The 22,357-nt window shown below is 44.4% G+C and overlaps 1 protein-coding gene across 1 annotated transcript in view; it reads left to right on the top strand.

The window, feature by feature from the left end:
* Gna13 (G protein subunit alpha 13) overlaps positions 1 to 17,305 on the top strand; it is a 39,675-nt gene extending 22,370 nt beyond the window's left edge. The window contains exons 3-4 of the mRNA XM_041635756.1: positions 8,374 to 8,424; positions 12,186 to 17,305. Of these exons, the coding sequence (XP_041491690.1) occupies positions 8,374 to 8,424; positions 12,186 to 12,758 (624 nt within the window). The 3' untranslated portion in view covers positions 12,759 to 17,305. The remainder of the gene's footprint in view (positions 1 to 8,373; positions 8,425 to 12,185) is intronic.
* The last annotated feature ends 5,052 nt before the right edge of the window (positions 17,306 to 22,357 follow it).

Here is a 22,357-nt window from a genome sequence, read left to right as displayed (position 1 = left end):
CCTTCAAAATCCGTTGTAAATATTCACCCATTAATGATGATGTGTAATAATATTTTACACATCTGATCCTTGAAAATGTCTTTGGTTAGGGATGTAGCTCAGTATTCACCTAGCATGTGTGAGAACCTACTCTCCATCCTCAGAGCAGCAAATTGCAGATAGACATTGCCATGTGAGCATGCAGTCTCATTGAGTGCAGTTAATTCTTCAAAAAACATTGCAGGTTTTTCCCACTGAGCTTTCTAGCGTACTGTCATTGCATGCTAACCTCTTCTGCTAGAAGGCTGGGAGAAGCTTTAGTTTGCAGTTAAATAGATTTTGTGCCTGTATTAGGATCTGAAGGATGCTTCAGGAATTGAAGTTGGAGTTTGGAACTGAACATGCGTCGTAAATTTATGTGACAATAGGGATTCACTTCCTTTTTACCACAGCGAGTGTATAAAAACAGTTTGACGTTGCTAGAGATTCAGTCATAATGCCAGTTGTTGAGATGGATTTACCAGAGTATAAGCATCTCTAAAATAGACTGGTTTGCCTTATAATTTTAGGTTGAACTCCTTCAAGAATAGAATCTACTCTTCCCAAAGCTAATTTCAAAAACCAGTGTTCGGCAGCAGTGGTTAAGGGTAGTGTTTGTCTAGAAGAAGAAAGTCCATTTCATCCCCATGCTCAGAAAATTTAGTAAACTGTCTCCACTCTTGGGCCACTGAACTTGTAGTTTGGTTGTGAGCCTCGCCTTTAGTGGCTGAGCCATCTCTCAGCCCACGGCACTGAACTTGCCAAGGGTGCATCCGAATACTCATTTCACCCTCCCTTCATCTTTTCTCTGTTAACACTGGGTCACTGTTGTTCATTTTGGCCTCAAACTTGCTATCAAGCAGAGGATGATCTTGAACTTTGGTTCTCCTGCCTCCTTCCAAGTGCTGAGGTTACAGGTGTGTGCCACTGCACCTTGGTGCTGAGGGTCAGACCCAGGGTTTCATGCATGCTAGGCAAAGTGTTCTACCAACTGAGCTATGTTTCCAGAATACTGACTCTCTATTTCTGACAAAATTCCTGGATGTAGTGATGGCCAAGTTTGCAAGAGTAAATTAAATTCCTCATTGGCACTGTTCGACTTAATGTGTTTCCCACCTGGTACCTGTTCACGAGGAATTCAGTGCCTCGCTCTTTTCATGGCTTTGTGTGTTTATCCCTCCACTCCCTTCCCTGCTCCACTCACACTTTCCCACCATCAGAGTCCAATGCATTTGCACTGATGTGGTGTTGTCTCAGTTCTTCGGCTACTTAAAGTTACTTAAAACTTGACACGACTGACTGAGCACTATTGATAATAAATTCAGCAAGAATGGAGGAAAGTTCTAGAAATCATTAGTCTGTTTGTTATTGCTGCTAATTTTGTTTTGAAACAGGGTCCTGCTCTGTAGCCCTGGCTGGCCTGGAATGTGATATGTATGTAGACCAGATTGGCCTCTAACTCACAGAGATCCACCTAGTGTTTAGGTTATTCCTACTGTGCTCAACCTTGAGTTCTCACTGAAAGGCTAAGTCTGTCATCTTTGGACATGCTTGTTTGGCTGCTGCAATCAAACATGACTTAATCAGCTCTCCAGCAGTAAATGACACTCCTTGCTTGGAAAACAGTGAACCACATGGAAACTTTGGAAATAGGTGGAGATGTTTAGTCTGTAAGTGCTGACCCACACTGTATTCTTATAGTTAGCTACAGTGGCATTACATAGTAAACACGGTGCTTCACCATCTAGCGTAATCACTATGCAAGTACTGATGTTGTGGTGCATATTAAAAGCCTGGCATTCAAAATCCTCTTTTGTCTTTTTATTGTGCATATGAACTTGTCAGTGTAGCTGGCGGAGGGGGTGGGTGGAGTACCGTGGCAGTACTGGTGCTGTTTGAAGCATCCTCATCTTAAAACTTGCTCACCATCACCCTCAGTGCCCTGTGCAGTGGTACAAAAAGAGGAGAGTGTGCATGGGCTTCCTCTGTTGCCCCCTTCTGCTGCAGGGTGTGGAAGCAGAGATGAGTGTGGCTGTGCATCAATATAGTTTTATTTTTAGACTCTAAAATTTGATTTCACACCATTTCACATGTTAAAAATACTCTTCATGTTTTTCCCAATCATTGAGAAATGAGCCTTAAAACAAGCAGTGGGCTGGATTTGGCCTGAGGAGTACTGTCGTTTGTGGGTAGACAGCTGATCTTCAGTCTGGATAAATAAAAATGATCCAGTGGTTCTCTATCGTGGCTGAAGTTGCAGATTCTTTCCAGTATCACTCTACAGACAGTCTTTGTTAAAGGCATTGCTACATATTCCCCGATTTCATTCTAGAGTAAAATATTTGTGTCTGCATCATGTGGAACACAGAGCTGGAAGAGGGCATTGGATTCCCTGAAGCTAGAATTATAGATGTGAGCCACCTGACTTGGGTTCTGGGATCTGAACTTGGGTCCCTGGAAGAGCAACAAGTGCTCTGAACCACTGAACCCTCACTAAGGCTTTTAAACCTCTACTTCTTAACTACCTCAAATAAAGTTGTCTTTCCCTATTGGCATAAAGCTGTCAGTAGTTTTGTTTGTTTTCCCTCAAAGAATAGGTGATTCCTTCTTGTATATTCTTGGACTATCCAGCTGAAGCATGATATTCTTCAGAAAGGTACACACAGTCTTTGGTTAGTTCAGGTTGTAGAAGGGCACTTGGAATTAGCATCTGAGGCAGTAGGTGTCAAGTGTACTGGGTCTCTCAGTCTATTTGCTTTTAAAAATTACTTTCTAGCATAGGTTCTTTCTTAGCTTTTGGATTAACTTCTGGCCCATGTCTTTACAAACAAAGAAAGTACGTTTATAACATGATTCTCGGGAATGGGGGACAATGTAGCTATCTGTTTCTAGCTTAGCTACAACTTGAAGGTTTGTGGAGTCTCTCAGGTGATGTGCGTTGACTTTGCCAACAGGATGTTTGAGGCTGGAATCATTGTCTACACGTTTACATGGATCCTAAATGTCCATAGCCAAAAAGTTACCTCCCTGCTTTGCAGAGGAAAAAGAATTAGAAGTGACACTATGAGGTTTTAAGTCTGAACCAGGAAATGGATTTTTTTTGTGAAATTTGATTTTAAATTTCTTTTGGTAGTAGAGACTGGACCAAGAAAAGCTAACTCAATTTCAAGTTAGGATCAACAAGTCTTAACTTTATAGTGTTCCTTATGCACCCCACGAAGTCCTCTGTTGTATTTATAGAGAGACTAAGCTGCATGACTTGGATAATGAGACAACAAAAGCAAAATTCAGGTTAATAACATGACCTATACTGAAAAGAGAATCCAACTTTGTTTTGAGACTGGTCTCATTCTTTCTGTGACTAGCCTGGTACTCTACGCGTAGATCAGGCTGGTCTTGAACTTATATATCTCCCTGCTTCTGTTTCTTTGTTTATTACTTCTTTCTGTTTGCTTGTTTGTTTTTTGTTTCGTTTTGTTTTTTGAGACAGGGTTTCTTCTTGTAGCCTTGGCTGTCCTGGAACTTGATCTGTAGACCAAGCTAGCCTTGAACTCACAGAGATCCTCCAGCTTCTGCCTCCCAAGTGCTGGGATTAAAGGTGTGTGCCATCATGGTCCAACATGAGAATCTAACTTTAAGTCAGTGTACTTTGTACAGTGAAGAATTGATTATTGAACCACTGAATTCTGTCCACTGTTGGGGAAATAGGGACCTAGGAAAGTTTGGAAACTTGGTCAAATCACTCACTCAGGGTTAAAGAAAGAACTCCAATTCCCTTCTTTTTCTTCACACCAGCACTAGTAAACTAGAAGACATGAGTACGGAAATTGTTAAGAAAAAGTTAGTTAGGGAGCCTTCTCCCAGCCCTTCCTCCTTGGTTCACACATGCTCTTGAAGGTGAACATGTCAGGCAGCCAGCATTGGACACAAACAACAGGGACCCTCAGAAGCCTGGGGTCAGAAACCCTGCTGTGTGTTCATAGCCTTCAGGGGTACACTGTAGATTATAAACAGTTTGTGCTTTTTTAGTTTTGTTTGTTTGCTTGTTTATTTGCTTTTGAGATTGTAAGAAGAGTTTTCTCCATGGTTTTACTTCTCTTCAATGCATTTAAAAGCTACTGGTTTTTAGAATTCAGGAGGTGTCAACAGGAGTATCTTGAATTCAAGGTCAGCATAGGCAAGACCTTGTTAAGAAAGAGTGGGGGAGGGGGGGAGACCAGATTGCCTCGCCTCTCCAGCCCCAACATAACTTTTTTGATTGGAGACAGTTTTAGCCAAGATGTGTTTTCCACAGAAATAACATAGAATGTATTATGTCCTTGAGTAGATACGGCTGAGATGGGAAAGAAGGCAAGACGGGAATAGTCGAAGTCCATCATATGCTTAAATGTGGGGAGTGTAAATTATTTTAATTTCAAAGTCCCGAATGCACTCTCATTTAGTGTCTGTAGAAGCCAAGGTTTGATAGCAATTGCACCATGACTTTTTTCTTTTTCCTTCATTCTGAGACAGGATGTCACTATATGGCCCTGACCTGTTTGTCTGTATTGCATGCCTTTACCGTGATCATTACCACTTATTTGGTTTTCATGAAATTTTGAATTTCTAATAAGTTAGGAACTAATCTGAGCCCACAAGATTTCAGATGAACCCTTCAGTCAGGTGTGAGAAGCATTCTGCTGAAGTCCCAGCACTGAGAGACAGGCACAGAGGTGGTGGAAAGTGTGTAGTAGCTTTGGTTTTAGGATGTGCCTTTATTGGGGCTAGACAGATGTCTCCTAGGTTAAGAGCCCTGGTGCTCTTGCAGAGGACACCCATGTGGTCAGTTTCCCGTACTCACATGGTAGTTTACAACCATGTAGAATTCCAGTTCCAGGGCATCTGACACATCTGGCTTCTGTGGGTACCGCAGGCACATGGTGCACTAACATACATGCAGACAAACACTTGTACACATAAAAGTAAATCTTTTTTAAGATTTATTTTTAATTATGTATGTGTGTATATATGCAACAAGTGCAGGTGCCCACAGAGGCTAGAAGAGGGTGTCCGATCCCCTGAAGCTAGAGTCACAGGTGATTGTGAGTACAGGTAAGTGGCTGTTGACTTCTGGGAACCAAATATAGGGCCTCGAGAAGAGCAGTATGCACTCTGAACTGTTTAAAGTATTTGTAGTTCTAAAATGGCCATGATTTCTTCTTCTTTCCTCCACCCTCCTTTTTCTTCTCCTTTTTCCTCCTATTCTCTCTTCTTGCTCTGGGTCTTACTGGATATCCTAAGCTTACTTGGAATTTACCCTGTAAGGAAAACTGGCCATGAACTCATGGCAATCCCCCAGCTTCAGCCTTTCTAGATTATAGGCTATACTTACCTACAATGCTGCAGTTACCTTTACCCATATTTTAAAGAGTTAATATACAGCTGAGCTAAGTCTCACAGCTCTTTGAATCAACATGTGCTGCTATAGAATTAAGATCTTTTTAACAATAGCAAGGTAAGTCCAAGCACATACGAACAATGGGGATGGGTTTTTTCCTGAAACGTTTGTATAGTTTAGCCGTGTATGATAAAGGACTAAAGAGCCTGACATAAACACGGGTTGGACTTTGCCACTATGTGAAAGAACGCCTTGCAGGTCAAGGTTGTAGGCTTTGACTTTATGACTATGAAGTATGACTACTTCAGTTTAGCATTTACTAGCACAAGTATTTTATACGTGGCGGTGATCTCAAATATTTATATTTGATAACACAATATTTTAGGTTTAAGTATACCTAGATTCATTACATTTCTTTCCTAATTCTGTGCGGAAAAATAATGTTCCAAATTTTATTGTTGTAATTGGCACTGAATCAATGACATTTTATTTATTTATTCCTTTTGGAGTGCTCTAAAGCTGTTGCTATTGTGAACTCCTGATCTCTGGTGTGGGCCATCACTCCCAGCTTAAATGTCCTTTGGTGTGCATCCTTTGTTCATGCTGAGTAAGTTCTTGGGGCAGACCAAAGGCCATTAGAGATTTTATGGGGCGTAGTGTTCCTGACTTTCTAAGAGTTTTGTGTGTGTTTGTGATGCCTCTGGGATGTGTACTGTTTTCTGTAAACCTCAAACAATAGGGTGGTGTAAGTATTTACTTGTAAGGGAAGGAAGGATGCTGCTTCAGATAGTACTCATGTACTCGTGGTGAGGGCATTCTCGCTTTCATGTATCTTACCTTTGTAAGATTACTAGTCTTAATGCTTTTTATGTAGTTGAAGTTTTACTGTCGACTTGTACATGGGTTTCTTTTCTTTTATTGTTGTTGTTCTTTGAGGCAAGGCTCACATAATCCAGACTGACCTTGAACTGGTCCTCAGACTGCACCTCCGATTCCCAAGTGCCAGGATCTCAGGCTGTGCCACCAGTCGGCTTCTTTTATCTTTGTCTAGATTCTCTATTGAAGAATGAACTCAGTGTTTCCCCTGTATGGGAAGGAGGAACCAGGAGAGCTTAGCAGTTAAAAATGTTTAACTCTGTCCAAAGGATCACTGTGGATATAAATGGAAAGGTACCGAAAGCTGTGTACTCAAAGTTGGTATTGAAACGGCCACACAGTAGCTCATTCCTTTAATGTCAGCACCCAGGAGGCCTCAAAGTCCTGCTGTAAGTTCAAAGCCACTTCTGGTTATTCACTGGAACTCTGCCTCAAAAGAAAGAAGGGGGGGGGGAGTATTAAAACTATTTGTTAAAAAGTGAGAAACCCTACCTCAAGAAGAAGAGGAAGGAAGGAGGGAGGGAGGGAGGGAGGGAGGGAAGGAAGGAAGGAAGGAAGGAAGGAAGGAAGGAAGGACTCTTTGTTCAAAAGATAGTACTTAGAAGTACTATGGTGGCACATCACATGCCTTTAATCTCAGCATTCGGGAGGTAGAGGCAGGTGGGTCTCTATGAGTTTGAGACCATTCTGGTCTACAGAACAGTCAAGGCTACACAGAGAAACCCTATCTTGAATAAAACTAAAAGATAGATGAAAGAAAGAAAGAAAGAAAGAAAGAAAGAAAGGGGAAAACTTGGGGGCTGAAGAGATGGCTCAACACTGTCTGCTCTTCCAGTGGACCCCCTTCCGGCAGCTCACAACCATCTGTGCCTCAGGTAAAGAGCAGCACATGAGTATGGGAGCCTCAGTCCATATTGCTGTGTTCTTCATCCGCTTGTTTTTGTGGCCAGAAGTGTGTGTGGTCGTGACACAGCCCCAAACCATAGCTGGTTTCCCTGGATGAAGAGAGACTGCCCTAGATTGGACAGTAAAATGGTCACTTATGTTCAGTCTCCACCTTGAGTATCTTTCTGATGACTGTGTGTTGAAACAGAAGCTGGACGGCTGTCTCAGAAACTGAAGGATGTAGACTTACTTTGAGCTGTTCCAGCCATCGTTTTCCAGGCCATGCTGCTTTTGCCTAAAGTAATGGCTGGCATTTGGACACTTGGCTACCCCGCTATCTCAAGGAAAGTAGTTGAAGTTTTTGTTGCTAGAAGTATAAAGCTTGAGCTTCCAGCCAGTGTTCGAATATAGGAAACCCCGAATCTGCCCGACACTGGGAATGTGACAGCCTTCCACAGACTTGTGATAAGATGGGTATACTTGTTGGCAAATATGGTTTTTAAATGCTGTATAATAAAACATGCCAGTGTTTGAAAGCTTTGTATAACGTAGTTATCTGCTGTGTTCCCATTGTCCAGTGTCAGGTGCTACTAACCTGTGGCCAGATGACGACCCATTCATAATGCGGGGCAGACAGAGCCCTCAGTGTAGCAGGACCTGAGAAGGAAACTCTTTTCTAGGCCCACAGGGACCCAGCCTTTGGGAAACTAGGCCTACCAAATTTGGTGTCATGACAAAAATCTCTACAGTGACAACTTTTGTAATACAGACATTGTTTTCCTTTATTTCAGTCACGCTGACCTATTGTCACAGGTCAAGTGCAGGAGCAAATGTCTTGCTGTCATCCATTAAACCATAATAAATGTAGGTCCTGTTGTGGGCTTCTGGTTGGCTGTTTGTGTATTTGTTTAATGCAGTGCTGAGGACTGACCCAGGGCCTAGAAGTGCTTTAAAGTTAGTATTTGTCAAAGTAGTTTCTTTGTTTCCTGATTGCTTTCTTCTTCTTTTCTTTTCTTTCTTTTTTTTTTTTTCTTTTTTTCTTTTCGAGACAAAAGTCTCCCTTATGTATCCTGACCTGGCCTTACACTTGGTAGTCCTGCTTCAGCTTTCCTGAATGTGACTGAGAAAAGTATGCTTGGACCAAGTATAAGGCCCCAGAGCACAGCATAAACTGTAGCATCTAAGCCCTTGTAACTTTGTTTTCTTCTTGTTTTCAGGGTGAGTCTGTGAAGTATTTCCTGGATAACTTGGATAAACTTGGAGTACCAGTAAGTTTCAAAGCAATGGTTCTGTCATTGGTGCTTGGAAGCAGTTACCAGGGTCGCATTTTCCTTTTTGTAATTGGGGGGGGGGGGGGCAGCTTGTTAGGGAGTTAGAGAAAATGCTAAGCAGCCTGCCTTTTCCGTTACTTCTGGTGGCAGTGGCCACATTCATGCTCTTTAAGAAGCTTTGTAGCTACAAACACTGACAGTTTTCCTCGTTTTTCAACATGAAAGAAATTTGTGTTTCAAAATGAGATTGCACATCATCTATTATTTTCCAATATTGTTGGGGTTTCTGTATCAGAAATAGAGCAGGACTCCTTTGTATTGGAGTCAGGGAAATAGAGCTCTTTCCTCAAGGTCTGCTGAAGAAACTGAGGGAAGAGAGTCACCCTTGGAAGGAGCTTGTTATCTTCCCAGTGTTTACTCCGGAGTCTGACTCAGCTGGGCTGAGGCCTGCTTATGGCTTTCCTGTACCCATGGCAGGCAGGAGCTCCACTGTCTGCTCTCTGCATTGGCGAATACCCAAGAGTCGTTGGAAGTAAGGTTTTCACTGCTTAGAGCTATTGCCCGAGAGGTAATTTGTTAGTCACAGACTCTAGTGCAGCTGCCTTTGCCTCCTCTTAGATTTCTGTTGTGAGAGCTTCTGGGCGCTGAGGCCTCAGTATTAGCGTGCTGATGAAAAACCCAGAACTAGTCTGCTGCGGGTAGGAGAATCGCATACCATGTACTTGGGGTGCCAGGACCTGTACTTTTTTCCCCAGCAGGTTCATGTTCACATTTTCCTTATGTTTTTCCTACTGAATTTGCCTGCTGGGTGTGATGTGATGGCACACATCTGCAATTCTAACACTCAGAGGGCTGGGACAGAAGATCTTAAGTTTAAGGCCAACCTGTTTTAAAAAACAAAACTAAGGTTTAATTACATTTGTTTGCCTTTAAAGGAGTATTTTTTTTTTTTTACTTGCTTTCCCGCATAGATATAAGAACCTCCCAGGACTTGGGTTCTTTCTAACTTACTTTGTGCACACAATGCCTGTAAGCGGAGGAAAGCACTAGGGGATGATGTGTAGGTGGGGATATGGATGCACGTGTGCACACGCGAGTCGAGGTGCCTGCTTTTGGGGTTGTGTGTCTTCTGGTTGTTTGAGACAAGGTTTCTCCCTGGTACCCTCCTGTCCCCACCTCTCCAACTCTGGGATGTAAGTGGGGCTCTGCTAACACCCACCATTTTGATGTGGGTACTGGGGATCCAGACTCAGGACCTCAGGCCTATGCTGCATGCATACACTTCCCTGAATGAGTTTACCTCCTCCGCCCTAAACATTTTTTAAAATGTATTTATTTTTATTTTTTGTGTATAAGTGCTTGTCTATATGTGTATTATGTGCACCACTGTGTTTACCTGGTCCCCCAGGAGCCCAGACAAAGATGGTGGTTTTCTTGGAACTGGAGTTACCTCTGCCATGTGGATCCTGGGAACTAAACCCATGTCCTCTTCAAGACTAGCTCTCATTACACAGCCCTGGAACCTGCTTTGTAGACCAGACTAGCCTTGAACGCACTGAGATCTGCCTGTGTCTGCCTTCCACCGGAATTAAAGGCATGCACTATCATGTCTGGCTAATGATTTTCTTTTTAAAGAGTGATTTCTTACAGTTTAAACAGAGTTAATTTGATCTGCTTTTCTGTTCTCAGTTAGGTTTTTCTCTAATCACACCATTCACATACATCTTTTCATTGTTGCTGGGGTTGTATTTTGAGACAAGGTCTCTTGTAGCTCAGGCTAGAATTGAACTTACTGTGTAGTCAAAGACGACCTTGAACTCCACCGCAGGTCACTTCCATAGCTGTCATCCTTTTCCTGTCTGTATTAGTTAGCCCTTGTTTCTTTGTTGCATATATCACAGTTGATGGTTACTTTGTCTTTTACCCATTCTTTCATGAGGACCCTGCTTCCATCTTTATAGTAAGAGTTAAGTCCCTGGTGCCTAGTGACAGTGCCTGGCTCAAAGTAGGCAATCAACAAATAGCTTGTAAATAAGTAGTCTAGCCAGTCCCAGCCATTTATAGTAGGTGCTTAAACTGCTGAACTGAGAAGAGTTCTGAAGCCCAGAGAGCGCAGAGGAGAGCTGTGTGGTCAGCGCATTGTTGGGAAGGGGAGGAGAGTAAAGCTGGCCGTGCTGTGTTGCTCACCCATCCTGTGAACTTAGGACAAGTCACAGAATCCTGTTTGCTTCTCTCCTGTTAAAGCTGCAGAGACCCTACTATGTGTTGAGCCCTGGGAAAGACATAAAATGCAGACAGCTTGTAAAGTCAGTTTTCCATCCTACCTTGACTTTTAAAATATTTTGCCCATGAAGCTAAGTATTAAAACTGCTCCTCTTTGAGTTTTGCCAAAGAGCCATGGGACTTGTGGAAAAGTACTAGCCTGAGAAAGAAGAACCAGTCAGGGCATGTAAGGAAGTGTGCCACTGGGGTGCAGTTACTCTCCGGCAGCTAGCAGCTGCCTTTGTTCAAGAGCTTGTTTCCGTGCTCACAAGGTCTGGAAAGCCTAGCATGGTGGTAGGATCTGCAGTCTTAGAACGTGTAGACTAAGGCAGAAGAGTTGTCAACAAATTCCAGGTCAGCCAGGACAGCATAGCAATACTCCGCCTTAAACATGAGAGCGTGCACACGCGCCTGTGCAGGCACACACTCACACACTCGCATGTGCATAAATGTGTGATCCCAGCACTGAGGAGGCAGAGGCAGGAATACAGGTCAGCCTAGTCGTCGTGGCGTAACCACATGAAGGGTTCGGGAAGAGCTAACCTTCTTGACAGTGATGCTCTTCCAGGACAAGTGTGCGGGCGTGCCTGTCCTGTTCCTCAGCAGAGTACTGGTGCTCAGACCCGAATAATAACACAGAAACTATTGTAATTACAACACTGTTTGGCCAATAGCTAAGGCATATTTCTAGTTAACTCTTACATTTTAAATTAACCCATTCCTATTATTTTGTATTTTACCACGAGGCTCATGGGTTTCCAGTAAGGTTCCAGGGCATCTGTTTCCTTCGGCAGCTATGTGGCCTCTCCTTGACTCTGCTTACTCTCTATATATATCTTTTCTAGCCTAGTTATAGTCTTCTCTGCTATAGACTGAAGCAGCTTCTTTAGTAACCAGTGGTAATAAAACATTCATAGCATACAGAGGGGAATCCCACATCAAGTGAGTAAGAGCTGTTTGAACCGTTGCCTGGAAACAGACTAGCCTATGGTCCAGCATGCGCACTGATAGTCACTTGTGCTAGGTTAAAGGTTTTTCACACGTATGACAGAATGGGCCTTATTCACCGTCATGAAGGAGGTGTGTACAATGAAGAAGCTTTGTAACAAATTAGAGAGTAGGTCAGAACCAAACATGGAAAGTGAGCCTCGTGAATTATATTCTCAGATCCTCCTGCTTTTAGAGGGGCGAGGAACAGCATGGAGAAGCGTGGGCCTTGAAATGATTCTGGTCTGACCAAGAGTGGGTACTAGTGGCGGTGCAGGAGGGTGAAGTCAGCTGGGAATTCCACCTACATGTGAGGTGCGCCGGTGGTGGGGCCTCACACCTGCAATTCTAGCCCCTGGGAGGCTGAGACAGGAGGATTGAAGGATCTCAAGCTAGAGGCCAGCTCAGGCTACTAGTAAGACCTTGTCTTTTTTTTTTTTAATTATTTAATTTGCACATCCATTATTGCTACTTGTGGACTCCTAAGTATAAACCCTTTTCTCTTCCAGGATTACATTCCATCACAGCAAGATATTCTGCTTGCCAGGAGACCCACCAAAGGCATCCATGAGTACGACTTTGAAATTAAAAATGTTCCTTTCAAAATGGTTGATGTAGGCGGCCAGAGATCAGAACGGAAACGTTGGTTTGAATGCTTTGACAGTGTGACATCAATACTGTTCCTTGTGTCTTCAAGTGAATTTGACCAGGTGCTTATGGAGGATCGCCTGACCAATCGCCTTACAGAATCTCTGAACATCTTTGAAACAATTGTCAATAACCGAGTTTTCAGCAATGTCTCTATAATTCTCTTCCTAAACAAGACAGACTTGCTTGAAGAGAAAGTACAAGTTGTGAGCATCAAAGACTACTTCTTAGACTTTGAAGGGGACCCACACTGCTTAAGAGACGTCCAAAAGTTTCTGGTGGAATGCTTCCGGGGCAAACGCCGGGACCAGCAGCAGAGGCCACTGTACCACCACTTCACCACCGCCATCAACACGGAGAACATCCGCCTCGTGTTCCGCGACGTGAAGGACACAATCCTCCACGACAACCTCAAACAGCTCATGCTCCAGTGATGACAAGACTTGCTATTTTAATACCTTGTTGTGGTTTTGATTGTTTCTGTTTGTCTTGTTTTTGTTTTTTAAATAGCAGTTTACAACAGCGATTAGAAAAGTCTCAGTTCTGTGTCTTAACTTCTTAGAGACCTTGTCCTTCTGCGGCCTTCAGTGTGGGACTGAAATCTGCTCACTTAACAACACATTGCCAATATCTGCTGGAATCCAGGCTTTGATTGCTTCCACCTCGGCTTCCATTCAAGTCCAGGTGTAACTTCCTGGTCAGCCTCACACTAGGTGAATTTCAGGTTTGAATTCTTCTGCGTGCTAGCCGAGTTTTCCTGCAGTGCCAAGAGTAGGCAGCATCCTTAACTCTTTGTAGGGATGAGACTAGGAACGCTCAGCTCTAAGATGAGACCCGAGAGAGAGTGCCTTACACAGCGTGAAGGGGCTGTTAGAGGAAGTTCAGTCTAGGGCCCGGCAGCCTAGGTCTTCGGAGGCTGAGCTGCGCTGTGTTGCCCTTGCTTGCACACGCAGCAGTAGTTTTCTTCTCAGTGTCTGTAGCTTCTGAAGGTAATGTCTTAGTGTTTAAGTTTACAGTATGGAATTCGGTCTGATGCTGGTGCGCTCACAAATGGTACATGGACTATATTGATCTAAAATAACCAGTGGCGTGCAGTTTGCCTTTTCCATATTTAAGTAGCAGTAACTTAATATGCTGTGTTAGAAACATTTTTACCATAACAGCAACTAGAAAGGGCATGCACCATAGCTGTTCCAGAGTGCCATGTGTCTGTCTCTATTGGTTTTGTGCCTTGCTGGAGGAAAACTCTGCTGGGTCTTCTTTCTGTTGCCCTCCTGTCTCAATCTCAGCAGCTCTAACTGTGGTGTTTTGGGGGTTCTTTGTCGCCAAGAGCTTGGTGGGCAGTATTTTCCTGTGAAATATGCAAGAAGTCATCCTTTGAGTATCCCGTTCATGCTTAGTGTCCCTGTGGACACAGTTTGTATGTGCTGGTGCTGCTGTTGTGTAGGAGATGACAACCTTATTGAGGTACATTTGAATGTCTTAAGAATGCATCTAAGGACAAGTAATTCTTTTGGTCCATACTTAGGAGGTTTGCCTTTCACACACACACACATGCGCATGCACACAAACACAAGCACTGCTAAGTTAAACCATGCCCATAAAGTAGCTTTGTGATTAGAGATACCCGTAGTGACTGGCATACGAAAGCATTTGTCATGTTCCAGCTGGCCTGTGGAGTTTTCATAGCCTGAGCACACCCCTGCTTTCCCTGGAGAATGCATGAGGACTGTGGTGCCTCTCACGTTACTGTGTGACTCTTTTCAGGCAAGAAATTGGGCCCTCAAAGATTGGTCAACTTGGTGGCTCGCAGGCAGTGGTGTTCCTTAGTCCTTGATGGCCGGTGTGAGAACTGGGCCTCTTAGTGTCCTAATGAGGGATGTGTTCTCGACAGACCTGACTTGTCTTGGATTTGAACTCTTGCTGTCTTTTTATTTATAAATTCCAGTGTTTTCTTGCCTCTGGTAATACATGAACTTAAGACATGTAGTCCAATATCACAGTGCAGGTGTTGGTAGCATAATTTATGTATATTTGAAATGTTGTACATCTAGTCCTTTTTACCAAAAAGAATGTATTGTTTAAGTGTATGGGGTTAGCATAACTCCAGGGCTGATGGACATTTGAGCACGTGCACGGTAACACTTGGTTTGTTTTGTGTTAATTTAGCAAGCATTGCTGTGCATTGGCCACAACTAACTGCAGTGAAGGTAGAAGTCAGTCCCTCCAGAAAGCAGTTATGTCCAGTTACACCTGACTCTGGTGAGAACAGAAACTGCCTGTCAGAGCAGATCACTGACTTTCTCCATTGTGACTATTGCCAAGAAATGACGAGAGCACCCAGCTAGACACAGCATCCTTCTGGAGCATGCAGACGCTCAGAACCAAATGCAGGCTAGTACATTCTGAAGCAGTGGATTGCTTACTTGCAGTTTATACCGGGTTGTTTAGAATTCAAAAAACTGTCAGGCTCAGCCAAAAAGTTCTGGTCCATGTTTGAAAGGAATCTTACAGCTGAAAGTCAGGTCCTTTTGTGAATTGAATTGTGTGAAGAGGAAGGCAAAATTTAGCCAACAGAATTGAGAAGGTGCTCCACCCTCCCTGCGCTGCCTCTGACTCCCCCAGTCCCTAAAGTGGAGACTTGGAGTCGAAGCTCCGTGGGGCATTGGACTTTCCATGTCTTGGGCAAGTGGATTGACCCGTGCCTAACTACCCCTTCCTGCAGCGCACGATCACACAAGTGTCTTGGTTGACTTTGAAATTTTTTTACGTTTTACAGAGTTGCCTTATAAATGAAAGACACCATAGATTTAACCTTAATTGTTTCTAACGGGGAAAGGGCTTCTTATCATCTTGAAGGTGCGTTTCTGCCACTTAAATTTGCCTAATCTTTTGAAATGCTGCTTTCTGCCAAATGCTCTCTGTATTAAATTGATGCCTCCATTTCAGTTTTTCTATCTGGAAAGGGTTTTGATAGCCAGAGGGCAGCTGCAGCCAAACAAGCCAAGGCACCCTGAAGAGGAGCACGTTTTCTCTCACAGTGCCGTGGTGGGTCCTTGTGAGGCTCTCCAGCCCAGGCTTTCCAGGGAAATGCCTGCTCAGTTGGTGGCAGCTGTTGATTTCAAGTGAGAGAAAGTAGGACCACATTGGTGCCAGAAATGACAAGTGTTGTCAGATGCAGCACAGCCTGTACCCTCTAAGTGAACCAACCACCGTCCAGTGTAAGCCCAAATGCTGACGGGATGTGTTCCTCAGCGTTGGTGTTCACATCCGGTTATGCCTCGTTTATATGAAGAATAAAATCTCCAAGTTATGTGGTTATATCCTGAAACTCAAGCTATTTGGAAATCCCTCAAATTGGTGCTTTCATTATTTAATGATACATTTAGGCAAAACCCAAACAAACCATTTGAAACGTTACTCTGGATCACAGTTTGCAGTGATGTCCTATTTCTCGTTCGAGGAGACCAAGTGTCAGTGTTAATCTGAATTTCCTGTATGAACTCATGCACCCTACCTGTAAAGCCCAGTCAAACCTTTGTAACAAATTCCCAAATAAACCTAGAGAAAGCCGCTCTGCTACCTTTTCATTTCTTTTAATTTTATTAAAAGATGGAGAGTACAGTCTTGCAGGTCCTCTCATTTGGAAATAGGCCTTGGCTGTATCTTCCTGTGGTTTCAGCACATTGAATCCCACGAGCCCAGCGAGCCTGTGCTGTGCTGCTCAGGAGAAAGCTCTTTCTCCTTTCTTTTCTTCCTTTAACGCTGGGATGGCTTTTCAGTCTAGAAAGCATGGGGCACATGATGCCCGTTTGCTTATGGTACGACGTTAGGACTTAGTCAGTTTCCACTAAAGATTGAATTCTGTGTTCAAACCTGATGGTGCCTTCTCAGATGCCATCAGCTGGATACCGCTAGCCTCGCCTGGCAGGCGCTTGCCCGATTCACCAAAGCGGTGTGTGTCCACTATCATTCTTCACCCGCCTGAATGTAGATGAGCATTGAATTGACCTGTTCGTCCCTATATATAGCGTTCAGGTCTAACCATCCAGTTTTAAGTGCCAGGGAATGGCACAGAACATTGTTTTCCATTTGTTTGTATATCTGTGTGCTTTTGAGATGGGGTCCCCCTGTCTACTCTTCATCTTGAATTTGAGATCTCCTGACTCCGCCAAGAGCAGAGACTACCGCTTGCCTTTTCAAGCACACGTGCCTGTATCTTGTGGGCTGTCAAGAGACTTTTGTGACCTTTGCTGTGTTAACGGTGATGAAACTCCAGATGGATTGAAGCCTACCTGAATGCAGGAAGCATAAACTTCCAATCTGTGACAATCACTGATCCCAAGAAACCACCTTTTTGCTATGTGATTCTGATTTTATTCACAGATACGGCACTGCTAAAAAGAGTGGCGATTTTGGCCCTAACCGTACCCGTTTGATGGTAGCAGGAGTGACGGGGAGGAAGGAGGCAATGTGTTCTGGTTGAGCGCATAGGGTGATGAAGCAGACTGCACTGTGTAACCTCTCTTTACCTCTTTCTTACTTGAAAGCAGAATCGCAAAATACTAGATGGCTTTTCTCTATTACTTGTGAGCTCGCGGGGCACAAGAAGCCTTATCCGAAGCACTCAGTGCGACCGTGGCAGATACCGCTCCTAACGAGACATGGTTTATTTTACCCTGAATAAAAGTATTTGTGGCTTAGATTTTTTTTTCTGTACATCTTTTTATAACTTTCCAGGAACTAGGCACATTGTCTGATACTGTTGTAAATTTCTTTTGGCCAGTGCTTTGGTTCCAGAGTAGCAGTAAATTATTTCTTCAGGAGGTCTGTGAGTGGAAGGAATGGTTTCTTTTTATAAAACCAGTTGCTATTCATTTAGGCTTTTTACTTTTGTACATATTTTTGCAAAAATTTGTTTCCTTACTATTAATATTTGCTTTGTAAAAATTACTGACATTTAATAAACATTTATAAACGATTTGATAGCATGATGTTTCAACTCTGACCCCCGAGTGAGCTTCACATTTGAAAGCAGAAGCTAGCACACCCTGCTGAAGGCACGGGGGTCTACCCGCAGCCTTCAGGGAGTCCTCAGGCCTCTACTGTCGTGAAGCAGAAACCCGCGTTTGTGTCTCTCGGAGGCGCTGGGTCTCTGAAGGCTTCTCCGCCCCAGTCTTAGCCAGTCACAGCAGGATTACTCCTAAGCCTGCTGTCGTCAAATTGGCATTTAAAAAGCAACGCGTCTCCACTCCTTTTTCTCCCTCCAGTAAACCTTATTTTCGGGTACGGTTGGGCGGTGGAGGGGTGGGTAGTAAGGTTTCCGTTGGGCGGTGGAGGGGTGGGTAGTAAGGTTTCCCAGCATCTCACGTGTTGCTGCTTCCCCAGTGAACACCAGGCATTCTTTGGTATGTTTGTCACTACTAACGAGCCAATAATAAACTGAGCTTGGAGCTTACAGCTGCTAATCCCGGCTCCAGGAGGGCTATGCCAGGAGGACTGACCCAAGTGCCTGGTCAGGCTGACTGCAGTCTGGTCTAGAACGAGACTGTCACAAAGAGCTGGTACGAAAAGGATGGCTGTATATGAAAGCCTCACGTGATAGCTCAGTTTCCCCTTGAAGTCCTCTTCTGGAGGCCATGCGGGATCCTGCATTGCGTTTGTCCTCTCTTCTCAACTGTTGCTTGTCCCTTGTTCTCCAGACTTTCTTGTTTATGCCAACACTGGCAGTTTTGAGAAACGCTAGCCAGGGATTTTGTGGAATGTTCTATTGGGATTGGCCTGACGCTGGCCCAATACTTTCTCATTAGACTGTAGTATGGGGTTTAGAACCACCAAGTATCCTTTTTACGTTGTCTATTCCCATAAATCTATTTATAAAAATAGATGGTCAGCCCAGAGGCCTTAGACGATAAGAGACAGCCGTTCTCTGCTGGAGAGATGACTCAGTGCCTGCTTCATAAGCACGAGGTCTTTGGCTTGACCCTCAAAACTCGCATGAAAAGCCAGGCATGGTAGTTCACACCTGTAACTTCAGGGCTGGAGATAGATTCGTGAAGCTCATTGGCCAGCCAGCCAGCCTGGCTTAGTCCATAATAAGCTCCAGGATTGGTGAGAAACACTGTCGCTAAAAGTTAGAGAGTGATAAAGACCATGATGTCGGCCGCTGGCCTACACATAGAATCACACACTCACACACACAATATATGCTTGGATACACCCATGTACACACCCATACTCACAAGTACATGCACAGGCCACATACAACAATTGTCTGTGCTTTCTGATGGCCTAAGGCAACTCCTCCAAAAGGGTCAACTGACCCAGGGGGTTGACCCCACAGGCGGAGAGCCACTGCCTTCCCGTTTTATAAGGCGCAAGTTAGAAGTCATTAACTTTTTCAAAATCTTTTCTTAAGGGAACCAAGAAACTTACGTAACCCAAGCTGGTCCTGAACTTCCAATCCTCTTGTCTCGGCATCAAGTGTTGGGATTACAGCTATGGCTCACCACCACTGTATATGCCTTTTACTTGCATCTATATGTTTGTGACTTATGTGTTCAGCTGTATGTATGCATGCATGCATCCATGCATGCATGTGCCAGACTCAGTGTTCCCATGGGGTGTAGTAGCTATAGCTCTCCCCCTTACCGTTGAGGCAGAGTCTCTCTACTGACCCCACAGCTCACCAGGCTAGCTGACTTGCTCCCAGTTCATTTCCCACCAGGCCCACCTGGCATTGACATGGGCTCTGGGGACCCCAGCGCCAGTTCTCACACCTGGATACCAGTGCTCCATCCACAAGCGTCCTCTCCCTCTTCTGTGCCCCCCCCACCCCCGAGTCTTGCTAAGTGGCCTTAACTGATGTCTGTCTTCTCCCTAAATGAACTTGGGTTTCTCTCACAGCTGGACCTGCCCAGCAGCTGTAAGTAAATGCCTAGTAGCAATGCTGGCTCCCCAGCCAGTTAGCTCCAGTCCCTGGCAAATAAAAATTCTTTTCTAGGGCCTCGCTTTCACATGATATTTAACTCTGGATCCTGAAAAAAAAAATTATGATATAAAATTTGGACTTTATGTAAATGTTGGAAAACATATTTCAGAGACAAGTTTTTAAAGGCTTTCTGCAAGGTTTAAGAGCTTTGGAAAATGAAACTAATTTGAACATTGGAATTCCCCCTCAAAACAAACAAACAAAAAAAAAACAACTAAAAACAGAAAGAGAAAGAAAAAGGCTTTGGTGAGGAGAAGGCCCAGTGGAAGAAGTGCTTGTAGCTCACCTGTGAGGTCCTGAGCCCCCCGTCCCCAGCACCTGGCAGGTATGATGTGCACATCTGTCACCCAGCATGGGAAGAGACAGGCTGCCAGCTCACCTCACCAGAACAGCAAGCTTGAGGTTCAGTGATCCTGTCCCCCCAAATTTTCCCCATCCAGATGCATGATAGGAACACAGAAGCAGTTGCAACCTCTTTAAGGTCGGTAATAGGAAGCCAGGCAGTGGTGGTACACGCCTTTGATCCCAGCACTAGGGAGGCAGAAGCAGGTGGGAAGCTAGGGCTGTCCTACAGAGAAACCCTGTCTCAGAAGAAAAAAAAACACAAAACTTGGTAGTATGGGGCTGGGCATGTTGGCACAGGCCTTTAATCCTCAGGAAGCAGAAGCAGATGGATTTCTGTGAGTTTGAGGCCAGCCTGGTTTACATAATGAGTTCCAGGTTAGCAAGGGCTACATAGAGAGACCTGTCTCCAAAAAGAAGAGAGAAAAACATAATGGGGGCTCCTAGTTTAATTGCTAGAGTGATTGCCTTAAATCCATGAAGCCCTGGGGTCCGTCAACAGCAAGGCTGTTTGAGCCCAGAGTGGTTGTGTGTGCCTATAATCCCAGTACTTGGGAGGTGGAGACCTGAAGATCAGTTGTTGAGGTCATCCTAAACTACAAACTGACTTCAAGGCCAGTCTGGGCTACTTGAGACCTGGTCTAAAACAAAACAAAATACTTGGTAATTGAGGGCAAGGAATGCAGGTCAGTGATGAAGGCCCCAGGTGGGCTTTGCTGGTTAGCACTACAAAGAAGTGTGATGGGGGGGGGGGGGGGGGATTATCTACTTACAGCTTTTAACAGACTTGTTTTTCTGTCCCTGTCACGGGAAGAAAAGTCAAGTGGGAAAGATGAAGCTGAAGGTCAAATACTGCTGACCAGGAGAAGGACTGGCTGGCTTAGTTCACTTTCCTATTGCTTTACGGAAAACCCCCAGCGTTAAGGTCCATGGATTTAACCAGTGGGCTTGTTTTTAATTTTGTTTTTGTTTGTTTGTTTGTTTGGTTGGTTGGTTTGGTTTGTTTTTTTTGAGACAAGGTTTCTCCGTGTAACAGTCCTGTCTGTCCTGGAACTCGCTTTGTAGACCAGGCTGTCCTCGAACTCACTATGCCAGCCTGGTCAAATAATAATCCAAGTGCTGGGATTAAAGGCATGCGCCACCTCCACCCGGCTCCAGAGTAAGTTTAACAAAAGTGAGATATCCTGGGAATGGAGAGAGCACAGTGTTTAAGAGCTCTGGCTGCTTCTCTAGAGGACCTGGGTTTGGTTCCCAGCTCCCACGTGGTGGCTCACAGCCATCTGTCACTCCAGTTCCAGAGCATCTGACACCCTCTTCTGGCTTCCACAGGCACCAGGCATACATGCAGGCAAAACACCCATGCAAATAAAGATTAAAAATTAGCCGCATTTGCAGGAAAAGTGTGTGAGACAGGATATCACTATGTAACCCAGGCTGGCCTAGAATTCAAAATCCTCCTGCCTCAACCTCTCAGATGCTAGAGTAATAGGCACAAGCCACCATAGCCTGCAGGTTCAGCCTCACAGTATTCTTGTATTCTTCCATTTAGAATCCTGAGGTTTTGTTGTCTTTATTTTCATGTCTCAGTTTGGTTTCACTTTTTTAAATCTATATTATAGGAAAATTTGTGCTTGCTGCACCATTATTGGGACTGGGGTTCCAGTCCCAGCACCCACATAGCAGGCTGGATATGCCGCACACCCATGCTTGTAACCCATCCAAGGGAGGCAGAGACAGCATTGCTGCAACTTGGTGGCTTTCAGGCTACCCCAGGAAATACGAGCCATGGGTAGAAAGAGAGACCCTGCCTGAAAAGGAGAAAATCAGTGAAGGGCGACACAGGCGGTCACCTGAAAGTCCACCTCTGTCCCTGGTGTTTGCAGTGGTGGGAGCACCCATACAAATACATAGACATACATTTGCACAGACACATCTATAAAATACATATTTTGAAAAGAAAAATCGAAGAGAGACGAGGATAATAAGCCCACTGTTGTGGGAGCAAAAAAAGTCCCCGGCCTGCCGCTCAGCTTCAAGACGCTGGGCGTGGTGATAGGCACCTATAATCCCTGTACCTGGGAGGCTCAAGTAGGAGAGTTGCTGTGAGTTGAAGGCTAGCCTGGGCTACCTAGTGGGTTCAAGCCTTGGCAGAACTACACAGCAAGACCCTGTTTCAGAAAACCCAACCAACCAGACAAAACAACAAAAACTCACTAGTTCGTGGTCAGTCTTGATACTGTCCTCTCTGAATCTCGCCCTACTTCTAATCTGGACTATCTTGAAGCAAATCCCAGACTTTGTATCGTGTTAATCATCAGAAACGCTTTTCATTGTCTGTCTCTAAAAGACAGGCTACTTTTCTTAGCTTGAAAAAAAAAGTTTGGAAAGAAAATTTCGAAATGTGGTGTTTTCAATTTCTAAGCATCGCATAAGCAGTTGTGAAGGCAGACTACTCCCAGATCCTTATGTCAGACAACGATGCCAGGAATCAGAAGGGAAACGATTGTCACAGGTCAGCTTGTGGTCGAGCTTTGGCTACCTAGCCCCAGTGGCTGAAGATAACACCTACTTTATTCGTCTTGATCCATGAGTAGATTGAGTGGTTCTTCGGTTTGGGCTGCCCCATGATCTCTGGTCAGTTGAGAGCTTGGCTGGGAGTCAGATGACCGAAGTTGGTGTCAGGGGGCTAGTGCTTGAGAC

Source organism: Microtus oregoni, unplaced genomic scaffold, assembly GCF_018167655.1.
Source record: "Microtus oregoni isolate MIOR12 unplaced genomic scaffold, Mior012 000048F_ref0000485, whole genome shotgun sequence".
In the NCBI taxonomy this organism is placed as follows: domain Eukaryota; kingdom Metazoa; phylum Chordata; class Mammalia; order Rodentia; family Cricetidae; genus Microtus; species Microtus oregoni.
This window is presented reverse-complemented; position numbering and strand designations above follow the sequence as displayed.